Below are 27,175 nucleotides of genomic sequence, written 5' to 3' on the forward strand. Positions count from 1 at the left end.
ATGGAATGGAAGAATGATTGATTGTGAGACAGCCAGGAAAAAAGCTTTGTGGAGTGTTAGATTGCCTACAGAGACCAAGATATTTCACTTTGGAAGAGAATCCACTGGTGTGGGAAGTATAAACATAAAATGCTAAAGGTGAACAGAAGGTCTTGAAAAACTCTTTTGTAATATTGCCAGAACCAGTGCATTTCCAGTAAAATTATCAGTCTGCAAGTATAAAGGAGAAACCCTTTTGCATGCTGGAACTGTGGGGGACACTGCCACAGGATGCTGCAGAAACCAAAGGTCTTGGTACAAAAAAGCAATTAAATGAAATAGCAGAGGGTGTGGCCATTGGCCTCTGCAGAACATAATGGTCCAGGCGTGATTGCTAACTCAGGAAACCCCCAGACAGACAGCTGTCATGAATTTTGCTTGTTCCAGCATCTCTCATGCTTCTCTCTGAGGGACTGTCTTCAACTTGCTGTGGAAATAGAGATGTCTGAGCCGAGGCCAGCTTATGCTGGCTCATTTTGCAGCACAGACTGAGAATACTCTGTCAGTAGTGCTATACTAAAGAAATCACACACTCAGCAAACCTGACCCTCAGCCTCACCATTGTTCCTGTGCACAGAGCATTTAGGAACATGCTGCTATCTCTTCAAATTCAACATAAACCCTGGAAAATATGAACTATTTTCAAAAACTGGTGGTAGGCTCGTCATATTAATTACCTGTGTTTCAGGTTTTTTCTCTTTTAATCAGGGTACATGCACAAACTGTGGCAGAGTTACTGCATTGGGGTCTAAAATGTGTCTCTGTCTCCTGCCAGACCTATGGGCTCTGTTCTAACTTCAGCTGCAGACAGAGTATTTGGTGACTTTTTCCAGAGTGAATAAGTAGGAAAGGAGTACCACTCTGGCAAGTTTCTATACTTTATAAACCAATTTTCCACCCAGTCTGTGAGAATTGTGGCAAGCTGCCATGGGCCTGATTTTATTTGTTTATTTTTGCTGTCTCTAGTGGGGAAAGGCAGTGCAAAGTAATATTTTTTAGCTGTTTTAATAAAACAGGAATAGGTTTGCATGTGATTTTTCCTGTGTTTTCTCTGTATGCCTGACCTCTGCCCATGCTGGCTGGAACAACTTTTCCATGAAAGCCTCTGATGAGCATGAGAGATGTACTCAGCTTGCCCAATTTTTTGTGTAAAGAGGATTGCAAAAATGCTTTTCAATAATAACATTCAAAGTACAGATGATGAAAGAGAGGGATTATCCTGCTTCTGCCATGGGTTCTCACAGCAAGGAGCAATGGAAAACTTGGTAACTTGGCTCCCATAAACCCCAAGGATCACGTGTGCCATTCCTGTGCTGGGGTGGAGGAAAACAGCGTGTCTGCCTGGATAATGCCAAAATGCACATGATGAGTGGGCAGCCTGAGAGCTGACTCAGGTGGAAGGGCTGGTGTGGCATGGTGCTCCCTCCCCACAGGAGAGGTGTCCTGGCTGAGCCAGCTGCCTGGTATGCCCTCACCCTGGCAGTGCCACAGATCCTTCCTCCCTGTTGGAGGAGAGAGCATCACCATCTTGCCGTCTCTTTCAGCTTCTCAGGGAAGCCTGTATTAACACTAGTACAATCAGCCTAAAATTTAATTTGGTTTGCCACAGCTTGTGTTTGCATGCCTTGAGAGTAAAGATGGCTTTGAATTTTTGTAGCCCTATTTTTTTTATCTGTCCCAGTGGAAGATGCAGTTTTTAAGAGCATTTTAAGAATGGTCTGTGCACAGCCTGCACATGCACACAGAGGCATGACTGTGGGCCTACTGTGTGTGTGGGCAGAGGAAACCTCCTTCCCTGAGGATCTTAAAATACTTTTCAGTCTAACAGCTACCTCAGCAACATATAATTGATTTTGGGTCCTTTCGTCTAGCACAGGCTGTGCCTGTGAGGAGCAAGAGGCAATCCCAGACTGAAGCAGCCTGTCCTGAAAGTGAAAGTGGACACAAAGAGATGACAAGAATCACCTTCAGTCATGCAACAGGTTGGCATCATCTCAAGGACAGACAGCCAGGTTTCTCTACTCCCAGCCCAGTGTGTTTACCTTTTTGATCTCACTCTATCTTCATACAGTCCTGTGGATAAGGCAGAGCAGCAGGGATGGCAGGACCAGCACAGCAAAATGCCTGCCTGAATGAGCTGGCGCCAGCTTTGTTATCAGAACTCTGGCAGATGCCTTTGTGTCAGGGAGGGATTTTGCATTGTGCCAGTATTTGCCAGCTGGGTCAGCCACAGAAGCCTTCAAGGTGTTACCCAAGTTGAACAAGGGAAGCAGCCAGGTGACCACTGTCTGGGAAATGCCACAATATTCAGCTCCAAAACCCTCCACCACCAAACCTCTGGCTGCCCTCAGTATTGCAAGTATGCTGCAATAAGCTCAGTAGCGATTTACTCCCTGGGGATCTCCTAAGTGATATCTCTGGTGGTTGATCTTTTCTGTCACTACTGAGGTTTTGAAAGTCTGGTTGTAATTTTTGTACCCCAGCCAAATTGTCCACAGGGCACTATGAACAATAGTTGTTGTCTCCTAGCCTGGAAATTCAAAGCATAGCCACAGAAAGACCTTTAGAAGATGGGATATCCGTGCTGCCTGCACAAACTTAGGTTCCCCTTTATCTTTTGCCAAGTCTCTCTCAAAATACCTCCACCCCTCCTCCTGCTCCTCTGCCTGGATGGGCAAATAGTGGCAACCAGCAGGACTCCACAATTTTGGACACTGTGTGGTGTTCCCCTGAGCAGACTGTCTGTGGTGGTCTCCTGCCTCACTCGAGGGGTGTTTCTAATGATGTGCAGTTTGTGCAGTTCATTAGTGAGAAATAGACTGGCTCCTTCCTCACTGCAGGCATTATGGGATGCTTCCATCTTCTGGAGCTGCAGCAGCTCCCACTCAGCCAGCTACAGGGGCAAAACTGCAACTCTCTTGGGACAGCAGCCGCAATTTTCAGTGCTCCAAACACAATCTACAGAACCTTTTGCGACCCGAGATGAGGGCAGGGCTGCCAGGTTGGCATTAATTTGAGGGGTGCACAACTAATGAGTGTTTGGCTACGCTGGACTTTTCCCTTCCCTTCCCTTCCCTTCCCTTCCCTTCCCTTCCCTTCCCTTCCCTTCCCTTCCCTTCCCTTCCCTTCCCTTCCCTTCCCTTCCCTTCCCTTCCCTTCCCTTCCCTTCCCTTCCCTTCCCTTCCCTTCCCTTCCCTTCCCTTCCCTTAGTAATTCTGGAAGCAAGAGGAGGGGAAAGTTAAATTTATATTCAGTAATTTTTTTTTTCTACAGGAAATAATGAAAGAGCTCATAACTTAAAGTTTCTGGGGTTTCAATAGAGCGGCAAAAGTCAATCTCCAGGTAGATCAGAACTTCCTGCTCTTTTGTTTTTGCTGGATGTTTCTTAAGCAAATGCTTACATGCTGCAGTTTTGGGTTCATTTTTATTTTTACTTTTCTTTCTTTTTCTACTTTTTCTGTTTTAACTGTAAAAACGTGAAATAACAATTTAGCTTACTGCTTGAGGGATAAATCAGAGGAACAGTATTACTGAGCCCAGAATATTCATGATGAAAAAAGGATTAACATTGCCTTCTGGCAACATACCCTGATGAAAGCCTTTGAAAACCATAACTCCTGTCATTAAAAAAAAAAAAAAAAAAAAAAAGTGAGTGCTCTTGCAGCTATTCTGTTAGTCCCAGGAAAAGCTGAGCTCCCTTAGGGACTGCCTCTGACTCAGGGAGCTGAAGACATATTGCAACTTGGCTCCTCTCCCATACTGCCACTTGGTGTTTCACAGTCTTAAGAAAAAGAATAAAAATAATCTTAAAAGCCCTCTTTTGTTTGTAAAGCTGCCGCTCCCCCAAAGTGATGAATTAATGCAGCATTGTGTGCTTAGCTCTGACAAAAGCCTGGAACAACAGCTCAGAAAGCTGTGCTGTTTGGCTGGGTAAAGCACTTAGATGGCTAATGATGATATTTCAGCTGCCAGCATAGATAATGTTGTCCTTACTTACCCAAGCATACAAAAAGATGTTTCACATTTCTGGGTGTGTAAGGGGAGGCAGCCCATCAGAGAGACTGAGCAAAAAGGGAACAGGCAGAGCAGAGCTGCCTCCTGGCACTGCAGCGCTGTCAGCGTCAGGGCAGGCTGGGCAAGGTGGGCTGTGGTGGGGGAGCCACCCCATAGTGACAGCTCAGCACCCCCTGCCCTCAGCCCTGCAGCATGGCTGGGTCACACCAGCATTTCACAGCCAGCCACAGCAGTGGGCAGTGACAGCAAAGCTCAGGTGGTGTGAGCACACATGAATCCTAAAACCACACCTGAGACTGATGCCTCTTTAGAAGAACCTATTGTTTTTGCACAGCACAGTGAAAGCAACCAGACTTCTTACATTCACCATTATTTAGGATCCTCCCTTCTATGAGATTTTGATATCCTACAATTCCTCAAAGGTATTTTTTCCCCCTAAATCTGCAAGATTTTTAAAAGACACTTCTTAAAAACCCTCCCTTTGATTTTCTGTACCCTTTTTCTCATTGCTCTCTAGCCTTTTTCACTAGGCTGTCCAAAACATTTTGTAGGGCTGTCCAGTCCTCAGGTTGTCTTGCAGAACCCCTAAAGCTGTCCTTTCTCACCTTCCTTCCCTCTGCTTCACTTCTGCCTGGAAATGAGGGAGAGGAGGATATTCCAGCCCCTCTGTAGCAAGTCTTCTCCAGAGAAAGTATTACTTTACTTCCAGAAGACAACACAAATTTCCTTAAAAAAAACAGCCCTAAGCTGGGCTTAATTTTATCTGGTCTCTACTGTTCTTGGAGCAATAGAAGATGTCCCCAGTTAGCAAAGATGTGTGCAGGAGCATATGTGAAGCCTGCCAGGCTACTGGGCAAAAGTCCATGCACTGCATTGAGCCAAAGTAATGGAAAGTATCAGAAACAGCGTGGTTTCATGTGACTGTGACTGTGGCATTTGGATTCAAATCAAGGCCAGGATCAGAGCAGTATGAAATGAGACTAATCTCAGAGACAGAACAAAGATGTTTTATGTTATTTCATCCAGATCTGGAGGAGGAAGGACAGAGAGCTGCTGAGTTTCACAGGTGATACCTCAGTCCATATAACATCTCCCCTTAAGTCTTTGCAAATATAAGGAGAACGATAAAGAGACCTAGAGAAAACCAGTCATATCTCTCAAACACTTGGAGAAAGAGTACAAAAATGAAATATTCTAGCCTAAACTAGTCCCTTAGAGAAGGTCAGATGACACTGAAGGGGCTTAGCCAGCAGGCAGCAAGCACTGGAGAACATAGGGTCAGTCAGGCCAAAGGGTATGGATAAACCCTCCAATGTTAAACCGTTGACAGGGCAGGAGGTGTAATGACAACAGAGTTATGAAAGACTTTAAGTTGCTGTCACTTGAATAACTAACTTTATATCCTGAATGACCAGAGTCTACCTGATGTTAATGGGGAAGGAATTACATAAGTGTGACTCAGAAAAAGCACATGCCAAATGCTGAACAGCAGAGGATGAAAGCCAGAGCTATAGCATGATGCTAAGCAAAGAGGCCAAGAAATGGAAACCATATTTTCCTACATCAAGCCTTTGTATCACCTTCTATCCCATGAATTATGCTGGAAACTGTATAAGGGTCTCTTCTAGAGTAAAAAATTATTCTAGAAAAAATTACTCTGTTCCTGTTAGCAGTAAGTGTGCCAGAGCCTCTGCTCTTGGCAGAGGATGCTCACCCTCTGCCAGAGCCACTGCTTCTTCTGCACAATGCCCATCTGGCTCCCTCTCTTGGTATCATGGGATGAGCAGTGTCTTGGCAGGCGGGCAGAGCCTGTGGGCAGCTGCAATAGCACTGGTGTCCATACTCCCTGAGTGCTTTGCTCCCATTGCTGAAGGTAATGGATAAAACTCCTTACGTCTCAGGAACAGGCATTTAATGATGGTACCCAGAAGAAAATGGTGTTCAGCTTCAACATATGTTGCCAGCCTGTGCATCACTCATGCTGTCATGCTGTCACCTTGAAATCTTGCCTGGTCATGTGGCTTGTAGAGAGATCTCTGCAGTCTGCAAGAGCCTAATGGTGTCCAGAGCAGTCCCACTAGGAATTAATTGCATTCAATCTGACAGCTCCCTGTCTGCCAGCAGTGCTTTCACACGCTGGCAGGCTCTCACTCACTGCCTGCACAGCCCAAGGACAGACCTGCTCCATCCCCCTGCTGGGACAGCCTGGTGGGCTGCAGACCCACAGTTCCTGAGGCAGTGGAATCCTAGAGGAAGGACTTTATTACTCAGTGTGACAAGACTTTCGTGTTAGTACTGTCTTGTATTGCTTAAATGTCACAATATGTCTGGTGGGACTGCGTGCCAAATGGAAACGTTCACAGGCTGGTGTCACAGCCTCTCGTTGTCTGTGTTCACCTGCTGCTCCACGGAGTGTTAAAATACACCCTGCTTTTACCCACTGAGCCAGGACACTCCAGGAGCAAAGGTGTTCTAGGTCAGTGGCTCAAATCCTGCTCGCCACTCTCCTGAGCAAGTAGGATTGTGTTCCTGGTGTCTGTCCATAAGAGACCATCACAGGACGCGTTGTATTTTCCTCCCAGCCTAAATATCTGCAGAGAGCACCAAGTGGCAGCAATAACAAGTCATCTAAGGGGGAAAAATGTTCTTTCACTGCTTTCAAAAGGAGATTTCATGGTAAAAGAGCAAAAGTGTTCAGTCCTTGTAAAACTCTGGAGCGGGGTAAGCATGTAGGTGATACATAGATTTGTTTGTTTCTGCCCTTCAAGAGATGAGTTTGTGATTCTTAATGTATGTCAGGCAAGGTATTGTATTTTCATAAAAGCTGAGACATTTTATAAGTGTTTTCTGCTCCTTCCTCCTTTTCTCACCCACACTCCCCAGACACCATCTCTCCTGTGCATTTTTAGTGCCTTGACACCAAGGCTGAAATCTCAGAGACAAATTTTCCTGCAGTGCCATGACATGAAGCAGCAGGGCGAGGAGAGGGAAAGGCTGTCCCTGCCCTCTGGGAGAAAGGCTACAGCATGAAAAAATTTCTTATTGCACACCAGAATGTTCCCATAGGAGAGAATCTGTATGCATTCCCCTGCAGCAGGACAAGCCCCCGTAGAGCTCAGCCCACATATTTTCATCTGCAACTGAACTCTGAAAAGAAGGAATTTCCTGAAGTGATACATGGTTACTCTCCTTGGGACACAGCAGGTGTGCAGTCTATGTGTCTGGGGCACTGAAGGTCTCCTTCCCCATTAAACATGTTATTCTGGTGTGTGAGAATGTGCCTTGCCCCACCACAGAGGTGTTGTGGATAAAGTTCCTGGTTTTGCTGATGGTTAAATATGAGATTTTGGGTACTTCACATCCCTGGGCTTGTGTTGGCACTAAAATGCCTTTTACCTGCCTTAACCCCTTGTCTGGTATTCCTCTCACTTGACTCTATGCATTCGATCTGGGCATCTACCCTGAGCTAGTCCATGAGGGTCTGTCTAGAGGCAAATGAAGGACACAGTCATCTCCGGAGGGATCTCAAGGATGAGTACACAGTGAGACACTTTCTCGAGGTTTCGGTCTTCTCAACGGCTGTGGAAAAAGCTGACATGAGTAACTTGGACTCTATTCTGCAAACCTAAAGTTTGGTCAAATGACAGCCACGTTTGGAGTGCCAGGCCTGCCTCTTCTCACAAATTTGGACAGCATCCATATATTTGCACAATGGGAACTTGGTCTCTGCAGGGAGCCTGCAGATATCAACAATGGATGCAATTATGGGGAATAAACATGGGAATATATGTTCTGAAAAAGAAAGCTTTCCTCCCAGCACTGCTGTGAAAAATAGCAGAACAGAGAGGAACTAATTCTGTTTCACCTAATTGCTCTCCATAAATCATCTCTTGGCAGCAGGCTAAACTGGTCCACCAAAGGGCCAATTAAAGCAAAGGGAGGCTGAACACTGTTTGTACTCAGGGGTGTGTTTTATACTACAGGAACTGTAATTTGTTCCAAGAGGGTGGCATCTCCTCCCTTTCCAAGCAGAGAGGAATGTCTATGTCTGGCTCAGAGTGTTATTTCTTCAGTGCATTGTTATTTCTTCATGGTGCATTGCCTGGCATTCTCTCCAGCCAGTGTTTTACTGTCCAATGGTGCAGGTGAATGCTGGTAAGCAGAAAAATCACAGAATCATTTAGGTTTGAAAGGACTAATAAGATCATTGAGTCCAACCACCAACCAAGCATTGCCAAGTCCACCACTAAACCACACCCCTGAGCACACATCTTCACATCTTTTAAATATCCCAGAAGATGGTGATGCCACCGCTTCCATGGGCAGCCTGTTCCAATGCTTGACAACACTTTCCATGAAGAAATTTTTACCCAGTATCTAATATAAACCACCCCTGATGCAGCTTGAGGCCATTTCCTCTTGCTCTACTGCTTGTTACCTGAGACAGGAGCCCAACCCCTCACCTGGCTACACCCTCATTTCAGGTGGTTGTAGAGAGCAATAAGGCTCCTTCTGAGCTTCCTCTTGTCCAGGCTGAACAACCCGAGCTCCCTCAGCTGCTCCTCATATGACTTGTGCTCCAAACCCTTCAGATGAACAAGGTCATGAAACCTGGAAATCAGTGACAATAGGTATTTGTTTTAAAATCACACCATACAGTGCACGCAGAACTCCTACAGTGTGCAGCCCATCAGAATCCCTCCTCAGGGATTTTCTAATGCTCTTGCTGTGTTTGCCCAGGATGTATCCTGCTCCAAGTCCTCCCCACTAGCTTTGCACACCCCTCTCATGCACACCCAGCCCGTGCTCTGCACCCTGCCAGCAGAGCAGCCATGGCCAGGGCATCTCTTGTCCCTGCCGTCCCTCCTGCATGACGTCCCACAGGATCAACACCTGCCCTCCAAGGCAGCCGGGCCGCAGGCAGCCCAGGCCGCTCTCCCGCCCGGGAGAGAGAGCCAGGCAAGCTGGCAGCGCGGCCGCAGCCCGCCGGGGGCTCCGGGTTCCCTCCCAAGCCCAAGGGCCGCGCACACCCCTCACACCCCTCCTGGCCCGGCAGCCGCGGGCAGGAAGGACAGGGCAGCCCGGGCCGCTCCCTGGGTGTCCGGGACCGGCCGCCTTCCCTCCCTGTTTGCTTTCAGGGTGTTTGTCTCTGGTGCTGTGCAGGTCAGTCCCGCTCAGCAGCTCAAGGAGGTGACACGGAGGAAGGCTGGAGGGCACTGCCTGCTCCCCCACCACAGAGTCCTTCCCAGCCCCTCGTCCTTCAAAAAGCACTTGAGGTATTCTTGTATCCTCGCTCCCCTCTCTTTTCCCACCTGTTCTGTCCCCACCACCGGGTAAGCCTTGTCTCTCCGGGCAGGTGGGCGGCAGACATGCCCTACCTGCCCCAGGACTCGAAGCCGCGGCCGGCTGCGCATCCCGGCGGTGCCCGAGGCACGCACAGCTCGGGAAAGGGCTACGAGCAGCTGAAGCGGGAGTGCCTGCGCAGGGGTGTCCTCTTCGAGGACCCCGACTTCCCTGCCTGCAATTCCTCTCTCTTCTTCAGTGAAAACCCAGCCATTCCCTTCGTCTGGAAGAGGCCTGGGGTGAGTATGCCCTTGTGTTTGTGCCTCCCGTCCCGCCCAAGGTCAGGCAGCTGGGCTTCGGGGGGCCACCAAGAACCCCCTGTTCGAGGAGATGTGGAGATGAAGTGTGGGAGTATGGAGGGGCTTGACAGCTAGCCTGCAAGCAAAGCTGAGTTAATAGAATAAATAACAGTTGATGATTTTCGAGTGTATCTATAGCAAAGAAGAAGAAGAAGGTGTCAGCATGAAAACTGATTAGAAAAGATACATGAAAATTTTTGTAAGCTAGACTATGTGCTTAAGTAGATGTTTATATGTACTTTATTAATTTCTGTAAAACTTTTGCCAATTATATTGACGTTAATTGCTTTACACCAATGAATATAATAAGTTATTGTAATGTAGTTAATGAGTTAAGATCACACTTTGTCAAGAGTATATAAGCTAGAGAACACGCAGAATAAAAACTTTTTTCTTCTTAGACCCTGATCACATGTGTGTATATCACATCCAACTTAACAGTGACATGGATGAAAACCTTCCCACCTCAGGAGCAGTGGCTCAGGATTGGGATATGCCCCCCACAAAGAGCTCAAGCTGCAGGATGAAAGGGCTGGAAGGCTTCACCCCATGTTTCAGGTGTAGCTCGTTGTACAGTCACACTTATGCATGTGTATTTATGTGCATGCATAAAGGACTCGTAATCAGCTTCTCTCTTGCATTATTGCCAGACAAAAGATGAAAGTAAGAGGGCACGCAGGGAATTAAGGGTAAAATACATTATGATAATGGTCTAACTGTGAAAAATTGAGTGTTGTTAATGTAGGAAACTCATAAATGAGATCAACTTCAAAAATTCAAACCTTTTAACTTTTGCAGCACTAGAGTCTTACACTTACCTGCTCACTTCCATCAGGGAGCACTGAGAGATTACAATTGCATGCCGTGGTTACTGAGCCATTCAGCAGTAGCCAAGGGCTCAGTGAGTATCTCTTAATGCATCTTGCATAACAGTCATTAATAACAGTGGGAGCCTGAAGCTGCACCAGTCATATGCTCTCAGATCATAAACCCAGCATCACTCCAGGTTCCTTCTTCTCACTTCACCCTGTAACTAATAACCACAGAAAAAATGTGGCAACATTTCATTTCTTTGCTAAGGACTGATGTTTATTCTGGGTTTTCTTCATAGTCTGGAAGCTGCTTCCTTTATAAAAAACTTTTCTTTGGTGATAGTGATACCAAGGGAGAGAAAGAACAAAGTAAGCTTAAAGAAGGGTTTAAATTGTCTTAATTCCCGATGATAAGCATTCAGTGCCTCAGCATCTGGTAGTTAACATAGTGCTGATACAGAGCAGAATTAAAGCTGTTACTCCTGGACAAGTTTCAGTTGTGGAAAAAAATTGGAGATCCCAGCACATGCTAAGTGCAGCCCCCACAGGCACTGCTGCCTGTCTGTGCTCCAGAAAGCCAGGTGGCCTGTGGGGCTGCCTCCCAGCACAGGAGAGGTTGTGAGGCTGAGATGCTTCGGGTGTGATGACTCTAGAGTGCTGAGAGGCATCAAAAATGGACACTAAATCTTAAAGAATGGTTTTCCTTTGCCCAGCTCGTAGGTGCTAGTTTGTCTTTTTAGGGCTCGGAATAGTTAAAATTTGGTGTAAAATGTGGCCAGGAGTGGTTGAGAGCTTGTGTGCCCTTCTGTATGGTACGCAGAGGCAGTGGAGAATGCTCTGTTTTCTTCAGGATCTTTGTATGCTGAACTGGAAACATTTCCAGGATGAGTAAGTTACCTCAAATGGCATCTGCCTTTACTCCAGTTCCCCCCACGCACTTTTGTGAGCTGCACAGCGAGAAATAAAACTCAGGGGAGGCTGAGAGGATGTGTAAGGACAGGGTATTAGTTATGCTCTGCTCTGGTTCCTCAGCATTTAAACTAAATCAGTTTCATCTCTATTGTCCATCAAGAGCAGCAGCAAAATAGAGGTGGTGTAACAATTTCAATTTAACACATTTTACTTTGCAAAGGGAACATTGGCCTGGAGCATGTGCCAGGTGAGTTGCCGCAGCTGGAGAGGCTGAGCACAAAATCATGGCCTCTGTGCAGGGTATCTGTATTCCAACTTCTTTCATGGTGACTGGTTTTTACTGCATCTCCCACCAGTATTTTACAGTAGCTTGGTTCAAGTGTAGCACAGTACATGAGGTTGATTGCCGGGATAAATAATCTAAATCTTCTGATTTACAATCTGTTAGAGTTTAATCTTTAGTAATGAGAGTAGAGAAGGCTTTCTCATTACTTTGACATGCATATATCTGCATATATGCATGTTTGTAGCAGCATGAGCAAGACCTTCAACTAGCACTAATCTGTAAATCTCCCACTGCAATCAGTGAGCTACCTGGATCTACATCAGATGAATATCTGACTTTCTACATAAGTGAAGTGCTCCGAGATTCAGACATTTAGTGATTTTGTTTAGCGATCCTTTAAAATCCTTTTTAAATTCAAATTCAAGCTGTCCTTTATCAAAATTTTAGAACAATCTGAAGGACATAAGACTCTTTTCTCATTATATTTCCTCTCCTTTCCTTAATTCAACAGTTCAGTGTCTGGGAAAGGTAGACATATAAATTGAAGAATGAAAAAGCCCAACCCAAAAAAGGAAAGACAAATGGGTTTTATCAATTTCAGATGAGTCTATGGTCTACAGGAGGAAGTAAGAAAGAAATATTCCTAGTATGAACAGCTACTGACAACCAGTATTACAGGTTGGGACCAGGCAGAGAAATGTAATCACAGAAATCACCTAAACAATCTCGCTCCCAGTGTGCTTTAGGTCTCTATGCACCCCCTCTACCAGTGCAAGACAGGCACTGGGAGGCAATTTGTTTTCTTTTGTGTTTAAAGAAACATAGCTTTAATGCAGCATCAGGACAGTCACAGGTCACTATGTTTCATCTCTCTGAAGACTGCATGTTCCTACTTCCAGGCAATGTCTTTGTGCAGGTGAATCCTTAAATTACTGCATGCTGTGTGTGAATGCTGGGTTTTGTCCTTTAACGTGCTGAAAGTCCTGATACATTATTATACCATCTGAAAGTCCTTTTAAAATTAGCATTATTTTTGCAACACCCGCTCCAAAACTGTAGAGTGTGTTTTCTTTTGTTCAGCAGAGAATGTGGCACAAGTCCAGTCAACATCCTTTCAATTCCTTTTTATTGATTTTTTAAAAATTATTTTTGATTGCTCTAGACATAGGAGATTGAAAACATTTTTCCATGTATGAGTTACAGAGATGTGTAATAAACAATGAGTCATGAATCAAACCCATGTCAGTGGAAAGAAAGGTTTTTTATCTTGTCCCTTGCTAACACACAGGCCTTCTTGGTAACAGCTAAATGCCTTAGTTGCAATGCAGTGCAGTCTCCTGAGAGCAATGGTGATAAAACAAAGTGTGTTGTTGAACATCAGCTGCTTTATCAGCCATTGCTATATCAATGTCTCAAGGCAATGAGCTGTGGTTTTATTGTCCATGCCCAGTTCCAACGAGACTGAGTGTATTTAACTAGCAGGCGGGCCAGCTAAGGAGGAGCTGCTGTTTGCTTCCCTTTGCTCCACACTCTGGGGACATGGTGCGCTGTGGTACCTCCTCCCCAGGGCACCTGTGCCTGAGGCACAACCTGGCCACCACCTCCTCCCCAGCAAAGGCAAACAAAAATTATGCAAACCAGCTTCCTCCTGGATGCTGTCTCTGCAGGGGGAGCTCCGCAGCAGCAGCGCTGGTTCACTGAGGGGAGTGCCCTGGCTCCAGCAGCAGGTGCTTCAGCAATAAGTGCAGGAAGCTGAACAAAACTGTCGGTATTCTGCCCTATGGTCTGATACTCAGTGATATGAACGCAAAGCAACTCAATTTAATCTAGGCAAATGCAGGGACTAAATGAGTGAATGTGCTCTTCTATTTTCCCCGCCCTCCCCATTAATTTCATTTGCCACTTAGGCAGAAGGATCTGCTTCATGCCACAGGGTCTGCAATAATGTATTAGGGCAAGCTGATTAACTACAGGCATATTTCTCCAGTAATGTATTAGATATTCTCCTCTCCCCTTTTCCATTCAGTTCAATCAATTACATTCAATATACAGTTCATGGGAAAATGGAGAAGAATTCCTGCCACATTAATTGGTTTATCACTGTAATTTTTCTATCCAACCATGGTACTAGTAATTGAACTAAACCAGTCTAATGAATGCTTGAGAACTGCTGTAATGCCACCATAAGCACCATTCCCTCTGACCTCTGACCACACGGCGTGGGTAGTGTTAGCTCCTCCTAAAAATTAGCAGAACTGAAGCTGTCTTTGTTGTTTGCTTTTTTGAGGAGGAAATTGTCTCATGGTTATCAGACACTGTATGTTCCGGGTATTACATGCAAGTAAATAAAAGGCTTACTAGTTCAGTTTAAAGTAAATTGTCAATTTTATTTTTTTCAGCCATTGGAGGAAAGCAAGCTAACAAAAAGCCTTGTTAACCAGGGCTGCAGCCTGACATCAATCTTCTGGATGAGTTTGTGCTATGATATTTTAACAATTGCCTACAGATGAATAAAGAATGCCAGCCTTTCATTAGCAGCCAACTAATTATGAAAAAAATGAGGATAGTTGATTCTTTAATTGCTCTACACTGTAATTAATTAGCAAGGATTCCCCATCTTGTTCTTTGTGGTGGCAACACTGCTGCAGGATAATACAGCTCGTGTGGCACATAGAGTTTGTCAGCGCTGCTGCAAGTCTAGTTAAGAGTGATGGTGATATTTTCCTGTTTTTCCTTTTAAATTCTAAGTAATTTCTCTGTCTTGCTGTTGCAGGACATTGTCAAAGACCCCAAGTTTATTGTTGGAGGAGCCACCAGAACTGACATTTGTCAAGGGGATCTTGGTGAGTGACTCCCCCTGGGTGGATGTGTTTGTGTGGAGCAGCAGCAGCAGTGTCCTCACAGAGGAGGGGATGTTGTCCCTCCTGAGCTGGTGGCAGCAGTGGAGCTGGAGGTCCTGACCAGGCTCGCCTGGCCCATAGCTGCTTCTTGGATAGATCCCACCCATCCATGCCAGGGGCCATCTTGGTGCAATGGGATTCAGGGTCAGGGAAGGATCTTCACTCGGAGGTACTGTGAGCCCAAGGGAGTCTTTTGTCTACCAGCTCCTGCAGACTGAAGCACAGTCTGCCCTGGCCAGGCAGGGACACCCTCTCTGGGGACATGCAGGCTGTCTTTTGGATTTCAGGGAAAGTGGCAGCTGGCTGTCATAACATCTCCTCTGACCCCTTTTTCTCCTCTTTCCCCCTTCTCAATCCACAGGTGACTGCTGGCTTTTAGCAGCCATAGCTTCTCTCACACTGAATGAAAAAACACTAGCAAGAGTGGTGCCACTGGATCAAAATTTTGGGCCAGATTACGCTGGAATATTTCACTTTCAGGTAAGGTGAACATCTGTCATAGAATGAACCCATCTCTGTCATTACATTTCATGGTCTATTTTGCAGTGAGGCTGACAGGTACTGCAGAGGAGACACTGAAAAAAGCAGGATTTCTGAGCTTACAGTGTTGTTCATGTTTTGAGTAACAAACTAGAGGGCTACAACAGCCTCATACAGGCACAAACATAGGCATTCCTTTATGTGAACAGATACATGACTTTAAAAATAATTTCACATTTTCCTGGGCACACACATCTCACTTCGGATGTAAGTCCTTATAGGACTTGAACTGGTACCTGTAACACATGTGTGTCCTAAAGTTTTGAATTATGTGGTGAACACTGGTGTGATTAACATAATCCAGGCAAGGAGCTACAGTACAGGTCTACACATTTAGTCTTAGTGTTTTCCTAAGATAGATCACCCTTCCTAGAGAGCAGCCTTGCAGGACAGAGCAGGAACAGATGATTTACATGTCTTCTAATCAAGCGTTACAATTAGAAATGCTGGGACACCAGAATCCTGCTCTCAGGAAATGCTGTGCTGTCAGCAAACTCATGCACCATCCTTTCTACACAGTTTTGGCAGCACAACGAGTGGCTGGATGTTGTGATTGATGACCGATTGCCCACCTTCAAGGGCCGGCTGGTTTTCCTGCACTCAGCTGAACTCAATGAATTTTGGAGTGCCTTACTAGAGAAAGCCTATGCCAAGTAAGTCCCACTGCACATACATAATTTGCTACTTCTACATAATTATTCACAGTTTGTTCATATGGTATTCACAATTCTAGTGAGCAGCTTCTAGCATTTGCTGCTGCCCTTGCCAGCCTGAAAACTGGCACTAAAGAAAGAACACCCCCAGGCCATAGAGATACAGAGAAATGGATGAATTAAAAATGCAACTAAAAAGGAAAGCAGAATAACCCAATACTACTGCATGGGTACACTCTGGGGTGCTTATTTTGACTTCAGTGCTATTGCTACAATTCTACACACATGTGAGAAAGCTCTCAGACATGGATATCTTGAAAGCAATTCTCACGGTCAGTGTGTGTTTTCCAGGTTGAATGGCAGCTACGAGTCTCTGAAGGGTGGCAGTACAATAGAGGCCATGGAGGATTTCACTGGGGGTATAGGAGAAACGTATGATGTTAAGGAGGCTCCTGACAATTTCTATGAAATCCTAGGAAAAGCCCTGAAAAGATGCTCAATGGTGGGCTGTTCTATTGATGTAAGTAAGAAATGGGGTCTCAATTTCTCGGTGCCCTCAGCTTTGGGGTTCAGTGTTTCCTGGTTTGAGTTTCACTTTTCCTCCTGATGAAGTTTGCTGCTTGCAAAGACTAGTTAAAATTTTATTGAACTAGGCAGTGTGATACTCAGCTGGCTGATGGGACCCTTCACCACCATCACTGTCCATCAAAGCCTTTTTACAAGAAATGAGACCATGTGAACACCTGATCTCAGTCTGGAAATGTAGATGGTGTTGAAACAAAATCAAAGTGGCAGAGGAGGAATTACACCCTGGAATCACCTCATTTTAAACAATGTTTAAAACCTTCCATATTTTTTCCCAAAAGGGGACCACTGCACCATGGTTGAGCAGAAAGATAAGTTCCCTATTTGTAGTATTGGTTAGCCACTGGTTAGCCTGGTGCTTGGAAGGGACCAGGTGGCACCATTTGCAATCCCACTCTGAAAAGAGAGGTTAATTCACATTTTTTTCCCCTGTTCCAGACCAGCAGTGCAGCTGAGTCAGAAGCTCGAACCCCGTTTGGCCTTGTGAAGGGCCATGCATACTCTGTGACTGGCATTGAGGAGGTATGTCCAGCAGCAGGGGGCAAGGAGACACCTGGGGAAAAGATAAGGGAGTGTCCCCTCAGCCTCCGGTGATGGGGGAAGTTATCTGGGGAAGTTATCCAAATTCCCATCCAACTCTCCCTCCCACATCTCCTGTGGCACTCTGCACCTTTTGCCCAGTTGTTAACACCGGCCTCTGCACAATGGAGAAGCCTTGCTCCCTAGATCCTGGCACTTGATATTTTCTGTATTTCCTTCTTCCCCAGGTGAGCTACAGGGGCCGGCAAGTGCAGCTCATCAGGATAAGGAACCCGTGGGGGCAGGTGGAGTGGAACGGCCCTTGGAGTGACAAGTGGGTGCACCGTCCCTTACACACTGGCCTTGCAAAGGCCAAATCCCAGCTTCTGCTCCATAACTGGCTTCCTGAAGCCCTAGCTGCTCCGGAAATTAAACCAAGAGTCTGCATGCGCCTAACAGTATTTCTGCCCTACAGCATCTCCCCCTCAGCATATTCAAAGCAGAGCAATGCAGAGACACGGTCAAGGTTGTTAAGCCCCCAAATTCTAGCATCAGCAGAAATCATGCATGAATATAAATGAGATAAGTTAATATTAATACACTCTCAATTGTAAAAGTTACACATTTGGAGTGATATTTTTGGTTAAGTATTTACAAGCCTGTTGCTGTAGCACCTGTAACACAGCATCCATAGTGTGTCCTACTACAGATAAGCTGAAACTGATAATGTACTACCCCCTCTTAATAGCTTGCGTCTCTCTGTTTATTTTTTGGGGTTTCTTAAGCACATGAGGAGTAATACCTGAATAATAATAAATGGCCATTAAAGTTGTGGAGGGACCCCAAAACATAGCAGAGTTGGCCTGAAAATCAGTCAGGTTTTACCACTAACAGTAAACAAAGTGCAAACAATGCAAAATGAAAAAAATATCTGGCAAAAAAATCAACACTACATTCCTCTCCAACACACACTTTTCACTATATTTTTGCACATATGCATTGTTTCATTTTTGGGTCACTTTTTCTACTGAGGTTTTTTTAATTCACATAGATCCAGAGGAGAGGAACCATAACCTGCCTGGGCCTTTAATATTGCTAAGACATGTAACCATTTGTAGGACTACTTCAAATTTCCCTGTCCTTATCATGGCTCAGAAGTAAATTAAATATGTCCGCATCAGTTCAGATCCTTTATCTTGAAGAAAAACATGGATAATTGACGTGTATAATGAGTTCTTTAATCTGAAAAAGATGGAGAGGTTATGATCAGGACAGGCATCTGGCAGTTTATGCTGTTCATCAAAAAGGCTGTCTCTGCAAAGCAGAGCTCTGACTCTGCACTTGGGAGGCTTTCTGGAACTCAGGATGCAGAGGGGCTTGCAGGTCAATACAGGAGCCTCTATTAACATTTTGCAGTGGTTGCTGGAATTAAAAACCACAACACAGGGTGCCTTCTACTTTATTATGTCAAATTGGAAATACAGTAGTGCACTTCCACGTTTCCTGAAAAGCTTTATCAGGTTTTTGTTTGGTTTTGATATGCCACAGCTGAAATCGAACGAGTGCATGAAAAGGAGGCAAAGGCGTAACCTGGGGCCCCAGTTACTCCACTGAATCTCTCTGTGCAGTCAGTTCCCACTGACTCAATTTTGAAAAAACATCTGGCCCTAAATTAGCAACAAGAGTGAGAAAGATGATGGTGCTACACATGGAATACAGATTTAAGGAGAGTGTTTACTTACCAACATCTTGAGGTTTACCAATAGCCCTACTGTCTCCAACCCAAACACCTGAGCTCAGTCCCAGTGTCAGTAACTCACATTAAGACCACTCTGGAGCAGCTTTGGGATTTTTGGCCTGGTGCTGCTTTTGGCTGCATTAAGTGGGTCTCTGCGACCATGAGTGCCAGCAGGATCAGGAAACCTCTTAAATGCAACTGTGTTTGTGTAAGCTGCACAAATAAAATACACGTGAGAGAAGAGCAGCCTGCTGTTATGTCCTGCCAGTCATTCTGAGCCAGGGAAAATGGATTGCCACATGCCTGTAGTAAGGCTTGGTTTTGTTCTCCTGCAGCTCTGCAGAGTGGCGCTCAGTCAGCCCATCGGAGCAGAGACGCCTGTCTCAGGCAGCACGGGATGATGGAGAGTTCTGGTAAGACACAGGTTCCTAAAGTGTGGGACTCTAATCAGAAATCAAGCTGCAAGTGGCCAAAACAAGCAACAAGGGAGAAGCCTTTGCATGATGAAATTCTCAGTTTCTGCCTAGGAGAGGACAGGTAGAACGCTCACTTTGTTTTCTGTGTTTCATGTGTGCCTATATCTGTTTTAATAACAAAAGCCCTCAAAAATCAGTTGAGTTAATGGCATTGGTAATTCAAATACTGTGTGTCTCCCATGAATGAAACACCCTTTAAATCCTTCCTATGAACAAAGGGAGGATATACAAAAGGGAGGATTGTATTGTACTGTATCAGCTATGAAATGCCTTCAAGATTAATTTTGGGCATGTACTGGAAGAGAATGAGTCCTGAGAAGCAATACTACTAGTTGCATATAGTAAACAGCACCAAGATACATGTGAAATTGGGGGAAAAGTGAAGAAGAGATGAAATGAAATGAAATGAAATGAAATGAAATGAAATGAAATGAAATGAAATGAAATGAAATGAAATGAAATGGTGTGAAATGGTGAAATAAAAAAAAAATAAAAAAAAAACCAACATGGTGGAAATTGCTTTAGAAGTGTGAAGTGTTCTTCATGCCAAATTCATGATCTCAGACAGAGCAGACAGCTGACTTGCACATGATCCCCCCGCCCTGTATCAATCGTACTGTGACAGTGTGTTTGGTCACATTTTCTGGGGCCAGATGCTCAATTGTTTTACACATAGGTAAATCTAGAGAGGTGTGCAGTGGAGCTATTCCAGATTTTGTCTGCAAGTTAAACAAAAGTTCAACTTCATGCCTGAGAAGTTATTTGAGGTGGACAGTGTAGCGCATTAAGTCACACGAAATGATTTATCGCAAATTTTGATAACGGGAGGGAAGTAGGTCCAGTGGCTGTTCTGTTACTGTATTTTTACATAAGGTATTTTGAGTTATTTTCTATTGACATAGCAAATGCATTTGGGCATTTGCATCTTCTTCAAAAAGCTTTTGTGTTTGTTTGGGCTTTGGGTTTGGTGGGATTTTTTTGTCTGTTTTTGACCTGGTTACAGTTGTAGCTTATGTGATGAATTTAAAGGAGACAAAGACTTTACATGGTACCCAAGGAACTCCAGCAAGTATCTCAATACAGGGCAGAACTTAAGGCCTGACCATGTGATAGAGGTAAAAGTGTGCAAGTAGGCATCAAATGAACAGTGAAATTAATGAAAAAAAATCCCTTTTTAAACCCTTTTGTTCTTTGGACTTGTGAGAACTGAAGAAAATCTTCATGGTGACATGCTGAGGATATTTTGACCTCATTAACTACCTCAAAGATGTTTTGGCTACATATTAGCATTTCAGATTAGTCTTGTCCAGGTGCTTCTAATAGATGCAAAGGGGCATCTTGTGGTTGGCTAAGAAATCAGCTTCTCAGTCCTAGTCCCTTCCCTCCTAAGATCAGAGGGTCAGAATCTTCCTTTTCCTTCATAAGTACAAACCCAGAACAGCTCTAGGGAAATCAGAACAGGTATTTTACCTCCTAGAATTCAAATCTAATCTATAAAGGGCAACCCCTTCCTCTGCTTTGAGGCACATTTCCAAAGGGTCCAAAATTGCATCATGTGGCCAGGAAACCAAGCCATTTAGAGACAGATTTTGCTATGCTAACCCCACTTTAGTGTCCTGAGCATCAGAGTGAGAATAAGCAGTGCCTAGGGCTAGCAATATGTGGGAATAGCCGACAAGAAAGGGCAAAACTCAGCAAAGCAAACCCTGCTGTTTCTTTTCACACCAAAACCAAGTTGTAAAATGGCCCACGGCAAGTGTAAATTAATACCACCACAGACATCTATTTGTTATGAGGCAGAAAAATGGAACTAGCTGTGTTGGACGAGGCACACTGGGGGCTTGCTGGATCCTATCTGCCTCTGCCACAGGTAAACTTGCATCTTGGAGGGCTTTTGCTCTCCTGCTACTCCATTTTGTTGTTAGGCATCTGCCACAGGAGGAAAAGGATAGTTACAGAAGCTTGTTAGGGAGGAGATCCATTTCTGTGTGTTATTTCTATGGTCCAGGGAGAGAGGGGGGCTCTTCCAGAGAGCAATTCAGAGCAGAGAACATATCTAGATGTCAAATTGCCCTCATGAAGGCCTAATGCATCAGCTCCTTTACAGAGGGAAGTTCAGACTACCAAGGCTACCCTCAGGCTTAGAGTATAAGTGAGTGAAAGCTAGTTGCTCTCCTGCTGGCATATATCCATGGTCACCAAAACTACTCTGCATGAACTGGTGGTCTGGCCCTGGGGGGAATAAATTCTTCTGCTGGGCATCCTTCACAAAGATGAGTGGCTGCCTGCTCCTTACCACTTCTTTTGCTCAGGATGAAGTTTGAAGACTTCAAAGTGCATTTTGACAAAGTTGAGATCTGCAACCTGACTCCAGATGCCCTGGAAGACAGCACTGCCCACAAATGGGAAGTGGCCATTCACCAAGGAAGCTGGGTCCGGGGAGCCACTGCAGGAGGATGTAGAAATTTCCTAGGTGAGTAAATACCAGTTTGAAAATGAGAAGCAGGCACTGAAATCTTTACCTGCCCTCAGCTGTAGCTCTTCAGAGAGGAGCTGTGTAGCCAGAGCTGTGGGTGCGAGGCAGTGCAGCTGACAGGAACCAGCTAAAAGGACAAATGAGGAAACTCAAACCACTGTGTGGTTTAAGAGTACTGTACTTTAATGATAAGACCTTTCTGTGATTGGCTTTTTCGAATGAACAAACCAGCAATGAACAAAGTGATAAATGTTCATATGGTCTGACTTGAGAATTTGTGGTGAAAAACTTTGCTTGTTTTGCTCTCAGGTTCATTGGATCTGATTCACCTCTTAATGACATTTGCATGAGCAGCACTAAGTTCAAATTAGCCAGTTAAACTGCAGCAGCAAGTGTAAAATGAGACAAAAAGCCCAGATCAGCCAACATGTTTATGTGCCTCTGAAGCTGTGTCATGGGTCCAAACTGTATTAGTGCAGAATGGCACCAGCACTTTGGGATCATTGTAGCTATGTAATTTTTACAAAATTTCATCTCACAACTTCATTTGAACTATAGTAACTTAATAAGGCCCCAGGCCTAAAATCTTTCCTACACCTGGTTCCATGAAGGACTTTGGGATTTGGCTTATTTTTTTGCAAAGCTTAGTGGAAGGAAGTATAACAATTAATGGAAAAACTAAGTTTGAGTGAAACCTCATCTTTATTGTCTTTTTTGGTTTGGTGGGGGTATTTTTGTAGTACTAGTGGAGATTTATTATTCTGAGTCAAGAAACTCTCTGGTGTTCTTTACATTGGCAGAGACTTTCTGGACAAATCCACAAATCAAGCTGCATTTGACAGAGAAGGATGATGGACAAGATGGATGCACATTCATAGCAGCACTGATGCAAAAGGGTCGCCGTAAGCTCAAGAAGCTTGGAGCTGAAATGCTGACCATTGGCTACTCTATTTATGAGGTACTCTTTTGCTGCTACAGCACAGGAGTTGCACTATTGCTGTTTGGAACTTTCCCCTGCCCCATTTTTGGGGCCCTTGCACCTAAAATAACTTTCAGTGAGTGACTTAACAGTTACATCACGGCCTGTGGAGAATGGAGTCCTCTCAAAGGAGAATTTAGGAGTCCCCACGGGGCCATGGCTTCCTAGGACAGACCCCTCAGCCTCATGATTTTGTTACCCCTGCCTGTCTCAGGGAGAGGCAATATTGCTTCTTCTGAGCATCCTGGGGCACATCACACATGGATGCCTGTCCTTGAGTGAGGTTGAGGTTGGTGAATCTGTTGTCACTGCTCTGTGACACCCTATCTGGAATGGTGATATTTAATGGCAGGGCATGTTTAAGTAGGAAGACAATATCCCAGAGTACTCTGGGACTGCCTTCTGGGTGGGAAAGGACAGTGGTAGTGGGTCCTTGCCATAAGGTGGGAGCTAAATTACTGTAAGTACCTGGGAGAGGAAATGAGAGTCAGGATCACAGCCTGGGGTGACACTTGTGCCAGGCAGAATTTGTCTCTGTGATTAGGAAAGGAGTGAGTTTGGCTTTCAGCACACCCTGGCCATGCAGCACTGCCTGTTTTTCCCCTCCTAGAGCCCTGGCACAGACGGACACTTGGGCAAAGACTTCTTCAGGTACCACGCCTCCAAGGCCAGGAGCAAAACCTACATCAATTTAAGGGAAGTATCCCACCGATTCAAGCTGCCACCGGGTGATTACATTCTTATTCCAACCACATTTGAGCCGCACCAGGAGGCAGATTTCTGCCTGAGGATCTTCTCTGAGAAGAAGGCCATCACTGAGTAAGTCAGCAGCAAGCTTTGGGCCTTCCAGTGCTCCCCTGCGCGTGGGGTTGTTGGCTGCTGGGGAGAGTGTGGCTGCCAGGCACCCAGCCCTACAGCAGAGACCCAGCATGGCAAGCTCTTGATCGTTTGGAGTTTTTTGTTTGTACTTGCCCATTTTTGCTAAACCTAACCTTTTTTTGAGAGGAATTGAGAAGGTGGGAAAATAGGGTGTGCCATGATGAATCTGCTGGATGTTTGACAGGGAAGAGTTGCTAGCTGGCACTGTCTGGGTCTCTGTGAATATAGCAGTGTTTTCTTCCTGTTTGTTTCCTCCCTAAGTTTGTCCAAAAGACAATTTTATGTTAAAAAAAGCATACTGAGGAAAAAATGTGTTCACAGTGAATAATGAACAAAGAATGAGATGAATTCTTTTGCAGATGACATGCACAGCTGTGTCCTCCCTGAGTCCTGCCTAATGTCTGTTCTAAGGGCTTATACCAAAATTTAAACAGTGCAAAAGTCTGCTTGTTTGATGAATTTTAGCTAAACATAACCTGTTACGTTAAAAAACCCATTTTATCATTCACCTGGGGAAAAGGTAATAATCAAGCTTCCACCCCAAGCAGATGTTGAATAACTTCAGATACCAAATAAGGTTTTGTTTTCTCCAGGGATCTAGATGAAAACGTTGCCATTGATCTTCCTGAGGTAAGTCTACAGAGTTAAAGTAGCAAGGGAATAGCTCAGCAGAAGCTGGCACACATTGCTTTTGCTGTCTTTGGCTAAACCATGTACATTTCACAGGAATGTTACACTATTGCCAGCTTTGTGTATGTCACTGAAATGTTAAGCTCTGCTTTAAAGAGCTGTAACAATCCAAATCATAATTGTAATGCCTCCCATCCCCTTGAAGGCAGTCAGTGCCAGCCAGCTCGAGAGATGATGTCAGCCACCACACGTGCAGTGAAAGCACCACCCATTAGCACTGGGGAGCCACACAGCTGTTCACATCTTTTAAAATTTTATTTATTGTGAAAAATAAGAAGCAAGAGAGTGTCTAATAGACCTGCATTAATTTTGCACACAAATATCTTTATTTTACTTCTCAGTATCCGCAGGACTTGAGAGGGAATGCTTACACATGCACATGCCTACTGAAGTGATTGAATTCTTTTTGCTTTTGGATGGCTTGGTCTGCCTGCTGAGCACTAATTGCAGCTAGGTCTGAGTCAGCTCCTGTTTAAATGTATCCCTGCAAATAAGCCATTAATTGTGGTGTGCCTTTCCATGGAAACAAGCAAAGCCAAGATCTAATTTGTCCCTTTTTATTAAAACTCTTCTCCGGGGACCCAGTGAACAATGATGTCTTCATTTCCGCGATCTTAGGGCCATGTTCTGTAGCAAAATAAATCTGTGCTGGGTAGCATGCTGAAGTGCAGCCACCTCTGGCTGCTGCTCTCAAGAAGGTCCCAGGATGATGTCACGAGAGAGAGCTCAGTAGCGCTGTGGTTGTTGGAGGTCCAGGGAAACAGAATGGTGTTGGGTGGGATGAGAGCAGAGAGCGGTGTTTTCCAGGATGGGTGCTCTTGGTTTTGCCAAGGCAATGGCACACTACATACTTGTCCAGGTGAAGGAAATGAAAGGGTGGGACTCCCCTTGGGCAGAGAGGTGGCTGGGAGGCCTCAGATCTGGCAGAGTTCAGAAGCATGTGTACCCTTATTTTAAGATGTAACTTGGTCCAGGGTGCACATTTGCAGGAGAAATGTCATGTTTTACAATTCTTATAAGGACTTGTGTGATTGGTGTTGTAGCCTCTACATCCAACCCCAAGCCCACAAGAAACTGAAGAAGAAAAGCAGTTCCGGGCACTGTTTGAGCAGATTTCAGGAAAGGTGAGTGCAAAACACTTTGGGTCAGAGCAAGATGTAAAAAGAGGGGAAACACTTCTGCTCCTATATAGGGCCAGGGATACATGAAACAAAATATTTTGGGAGTATGCTTAGTTGTAGTGTGTTGTTTGGGCACCAGATGTCACCATGCCTTATGGCTCGGTGGGTAAGGGTGCAGTCCTTGGTGAGCAAGCAGAACCAAAGCTAGACCTCAAGCTCTGAAGGAGCCTGCCTGGTTTAATGTTCAGTTGCAGCTGAATTTTCTTTGAATCAACAGCTCCCACTTGAGATCTCCTTCAGGCAGATTTATGCACAGCAGCACTCCTGTATTTGCCCAGCCCTAAAATTTTTTAGCTTTTTCTGGGTTTTGTATGGTTCTCTTTTGCTGAGTTGCAATAAAGTACAGATGAATGGTGTTTATGTTTCCTGGGGTTTTTGATAGGTCTGATTACAGAAACATTCAAGTAACACATGCTTCACTTTTTTTTTTTCTCTGCAGGACCTGGCGATATCTGCAGAAGAGCTTGAATATGTTCTGAATGCTGTATTAAAGAAAAGTAAGTGCTAATAACTTCTAAGTTAAGGGTTGTATATAACTTTATAAAGTCTGCCATTTAATTCATTTACATATAGAAAATTCAAGGCTGTCCTATGACCCCAACCTGGTGTTCTTGAGCCAGCGAGGGCAGAACCAGGAAAGCATTTGGTCCGTGATCTAACCAGGAGCTTGCCCCACCTCTGGCATGATCCATGTCAGCTCAGTGAGGCCAGCTGTCTATTGCACTGCCACTCTGCTGTGGAAGGACAAGCACTAGAATGGGATTTTTAAGACCTGGATGTAGCTCATGATCCTGCTACAGGCCCTTTGTACAGTGGGGAACATGTCACTCCCTGAACCTCATCTCCTGATTTACAAATCAAGGACAGAATTTCCTGTCATGTCTCCAGTAAATGCATTTTCTGTCTGGACTGAGACTTCTCTGTGGTGAGAGTTGCCTTCATCTTCCAGTTCACAGCCCTCCCACAATGACGACTAAGAGTCAGCTATCTGTGTTCATGAGTCCTATTTTCTCCTTTCTGCTTATAAAAGACAGCTTTGGCCATGATTTCTTTCTTATTATTGTTCTTTTTCAGCAAAGAATATAAAATTCAAGAACTTAAGTCTCATTTCATGCCGAAATATCATTTCTCTTATGGATGTATCCTTTCAAATAAGTGCCTGTGAGGCTAAATGAAGAATGAATATAATTGTCCATAACATTATATGTCGTGGATGTCAGAAATGGATTTGGTAATGTCATAGCACATCACTACCCAAAGAAAACAAAAATATGTGACTGTTTTATCCTGATTTTTATTTTAGAAATTTAGGGTTAAGAGTTTCAGCACAAATTGTTTTATATTGCAGACTTAGAGGCAGATGCTTTAATGCTGACCACCTTTAGAAGTAAATCTTAAACTACTTCTGAATAGAACAGTGCATTTTTCAAGCTGTTGTTTATTTTAAAGAGACCTAGAAAACTTAACTCAAGAGAAGTCTGTTGTCTGGAAGGCTAAATTCGCCAGGCAGAGTTGTACATGCAAGTTATGGGTCAGAAATTAAGGATCAGCAGTGGTGAAAATAGCTGATATCAACGCTCTTTTTTGACAGTCAGTTTAAAAACTGGAAAATCTGGTCTTTCAGCTAGCTGCTGGGACTCCGGGAAACAGACATGTGGGTGAGAGTTGTCTGTCCAAATTTAGGCATTTGTGGTGTAGGTGTCTACATCTAAGCCAGCTTTCTTGACTTCCTTTGTAGATAGCAAAAGGGCTGGTGTAATTAATTTTTCTGGATGTACCTAAGTAAGGGGTACTAAATGACTGCTCAGGCATCAGGTGAGGTGAATCACAGCCCTGGTGCTTCCCCACCAGAGC

The 27,175-nt window shown here is 44.7% G+C and overlaps 1 protein-coding gene across 1 annotated transcript in view; it reads left to right on the top strand.

Annotated features, from left to right (window-relative positions):
• Window positions 1–9,422: 9,422 nt before the first annotated feature.
• CAPN9 (calpain 9) overlaps window positions 9,423–27,175 on the top strand; it is a 23,577-nt gene continuing 5,824 nt past the window's right edge. Inside the window, exons 1-15 of the mRNA XM_005423213.2 lie at window positions 9,423–9,635; window positions 14,479–14,548; window positions 14,967–15,085; window positions 15,665–15,798; window positions 16,150–16,318; window positions 16,822–16,905; window positions 17,151–17,236; window positions 18,976–19,053; window positions 21,429–21,589; window positions 22,393–22,550; window positions 23,182–23,390; window positions 24,044–24,080; window positions 25,184–25,264; window positions 25,761–25,818; window positions 26,396–26,460. Coding sequence (XP_005423270.1) covers window positions 9,423–9,635; window positions 14,479–14,548; window positions 14,967–15,085; window positions 15,665–15,798; window positions 16,150–16,318; window positions 16,822–16,905; window positions 17,151–17,236; window positions 18,976–19,053; window positions 21,429–21,589; window positions 22,393–22,550; window positions 23,182–23,390; window positions 24,044–24,080; window positions 25,184–25,264; window positions 25,761–25,818; window positions 26,396–26,460 — 1,722 coding nt within the window. The remainder of the gene's footprint in view (window positions 9,636–14,478; window positions 14,549–14,966; window positions 15,086–15,664; window positions 15,799–16,149; window positions 16,319–16,821; window positions 16,906–17,150; window positions 17,237–18,975; window positions 19,054–21,428; window positions 21,590–22,392; window positions 22,551–23,181; window positions 23,391–24,043; window positions 24,081–25,183; window positions 25,265–25,760; window positions 25,819–26,395; window positions 26,461–27,175) is intronic.

This window comes from Geospiza fortis, unplaced genomic scaffold, assembly GCF_000277835.1.
Source record: "Geospiza fortis unplaced genomic scaffold, GeoFor_1.0 scaffold381, whole genome shotgun sequence".
Classification (NCBI taxonomy): domain Eukaryota; kingdom Metazoa; phylum Chordata; class Aves; order Passeriformes; family Thraupidae; genus Geospiza; species Geospiza fortis.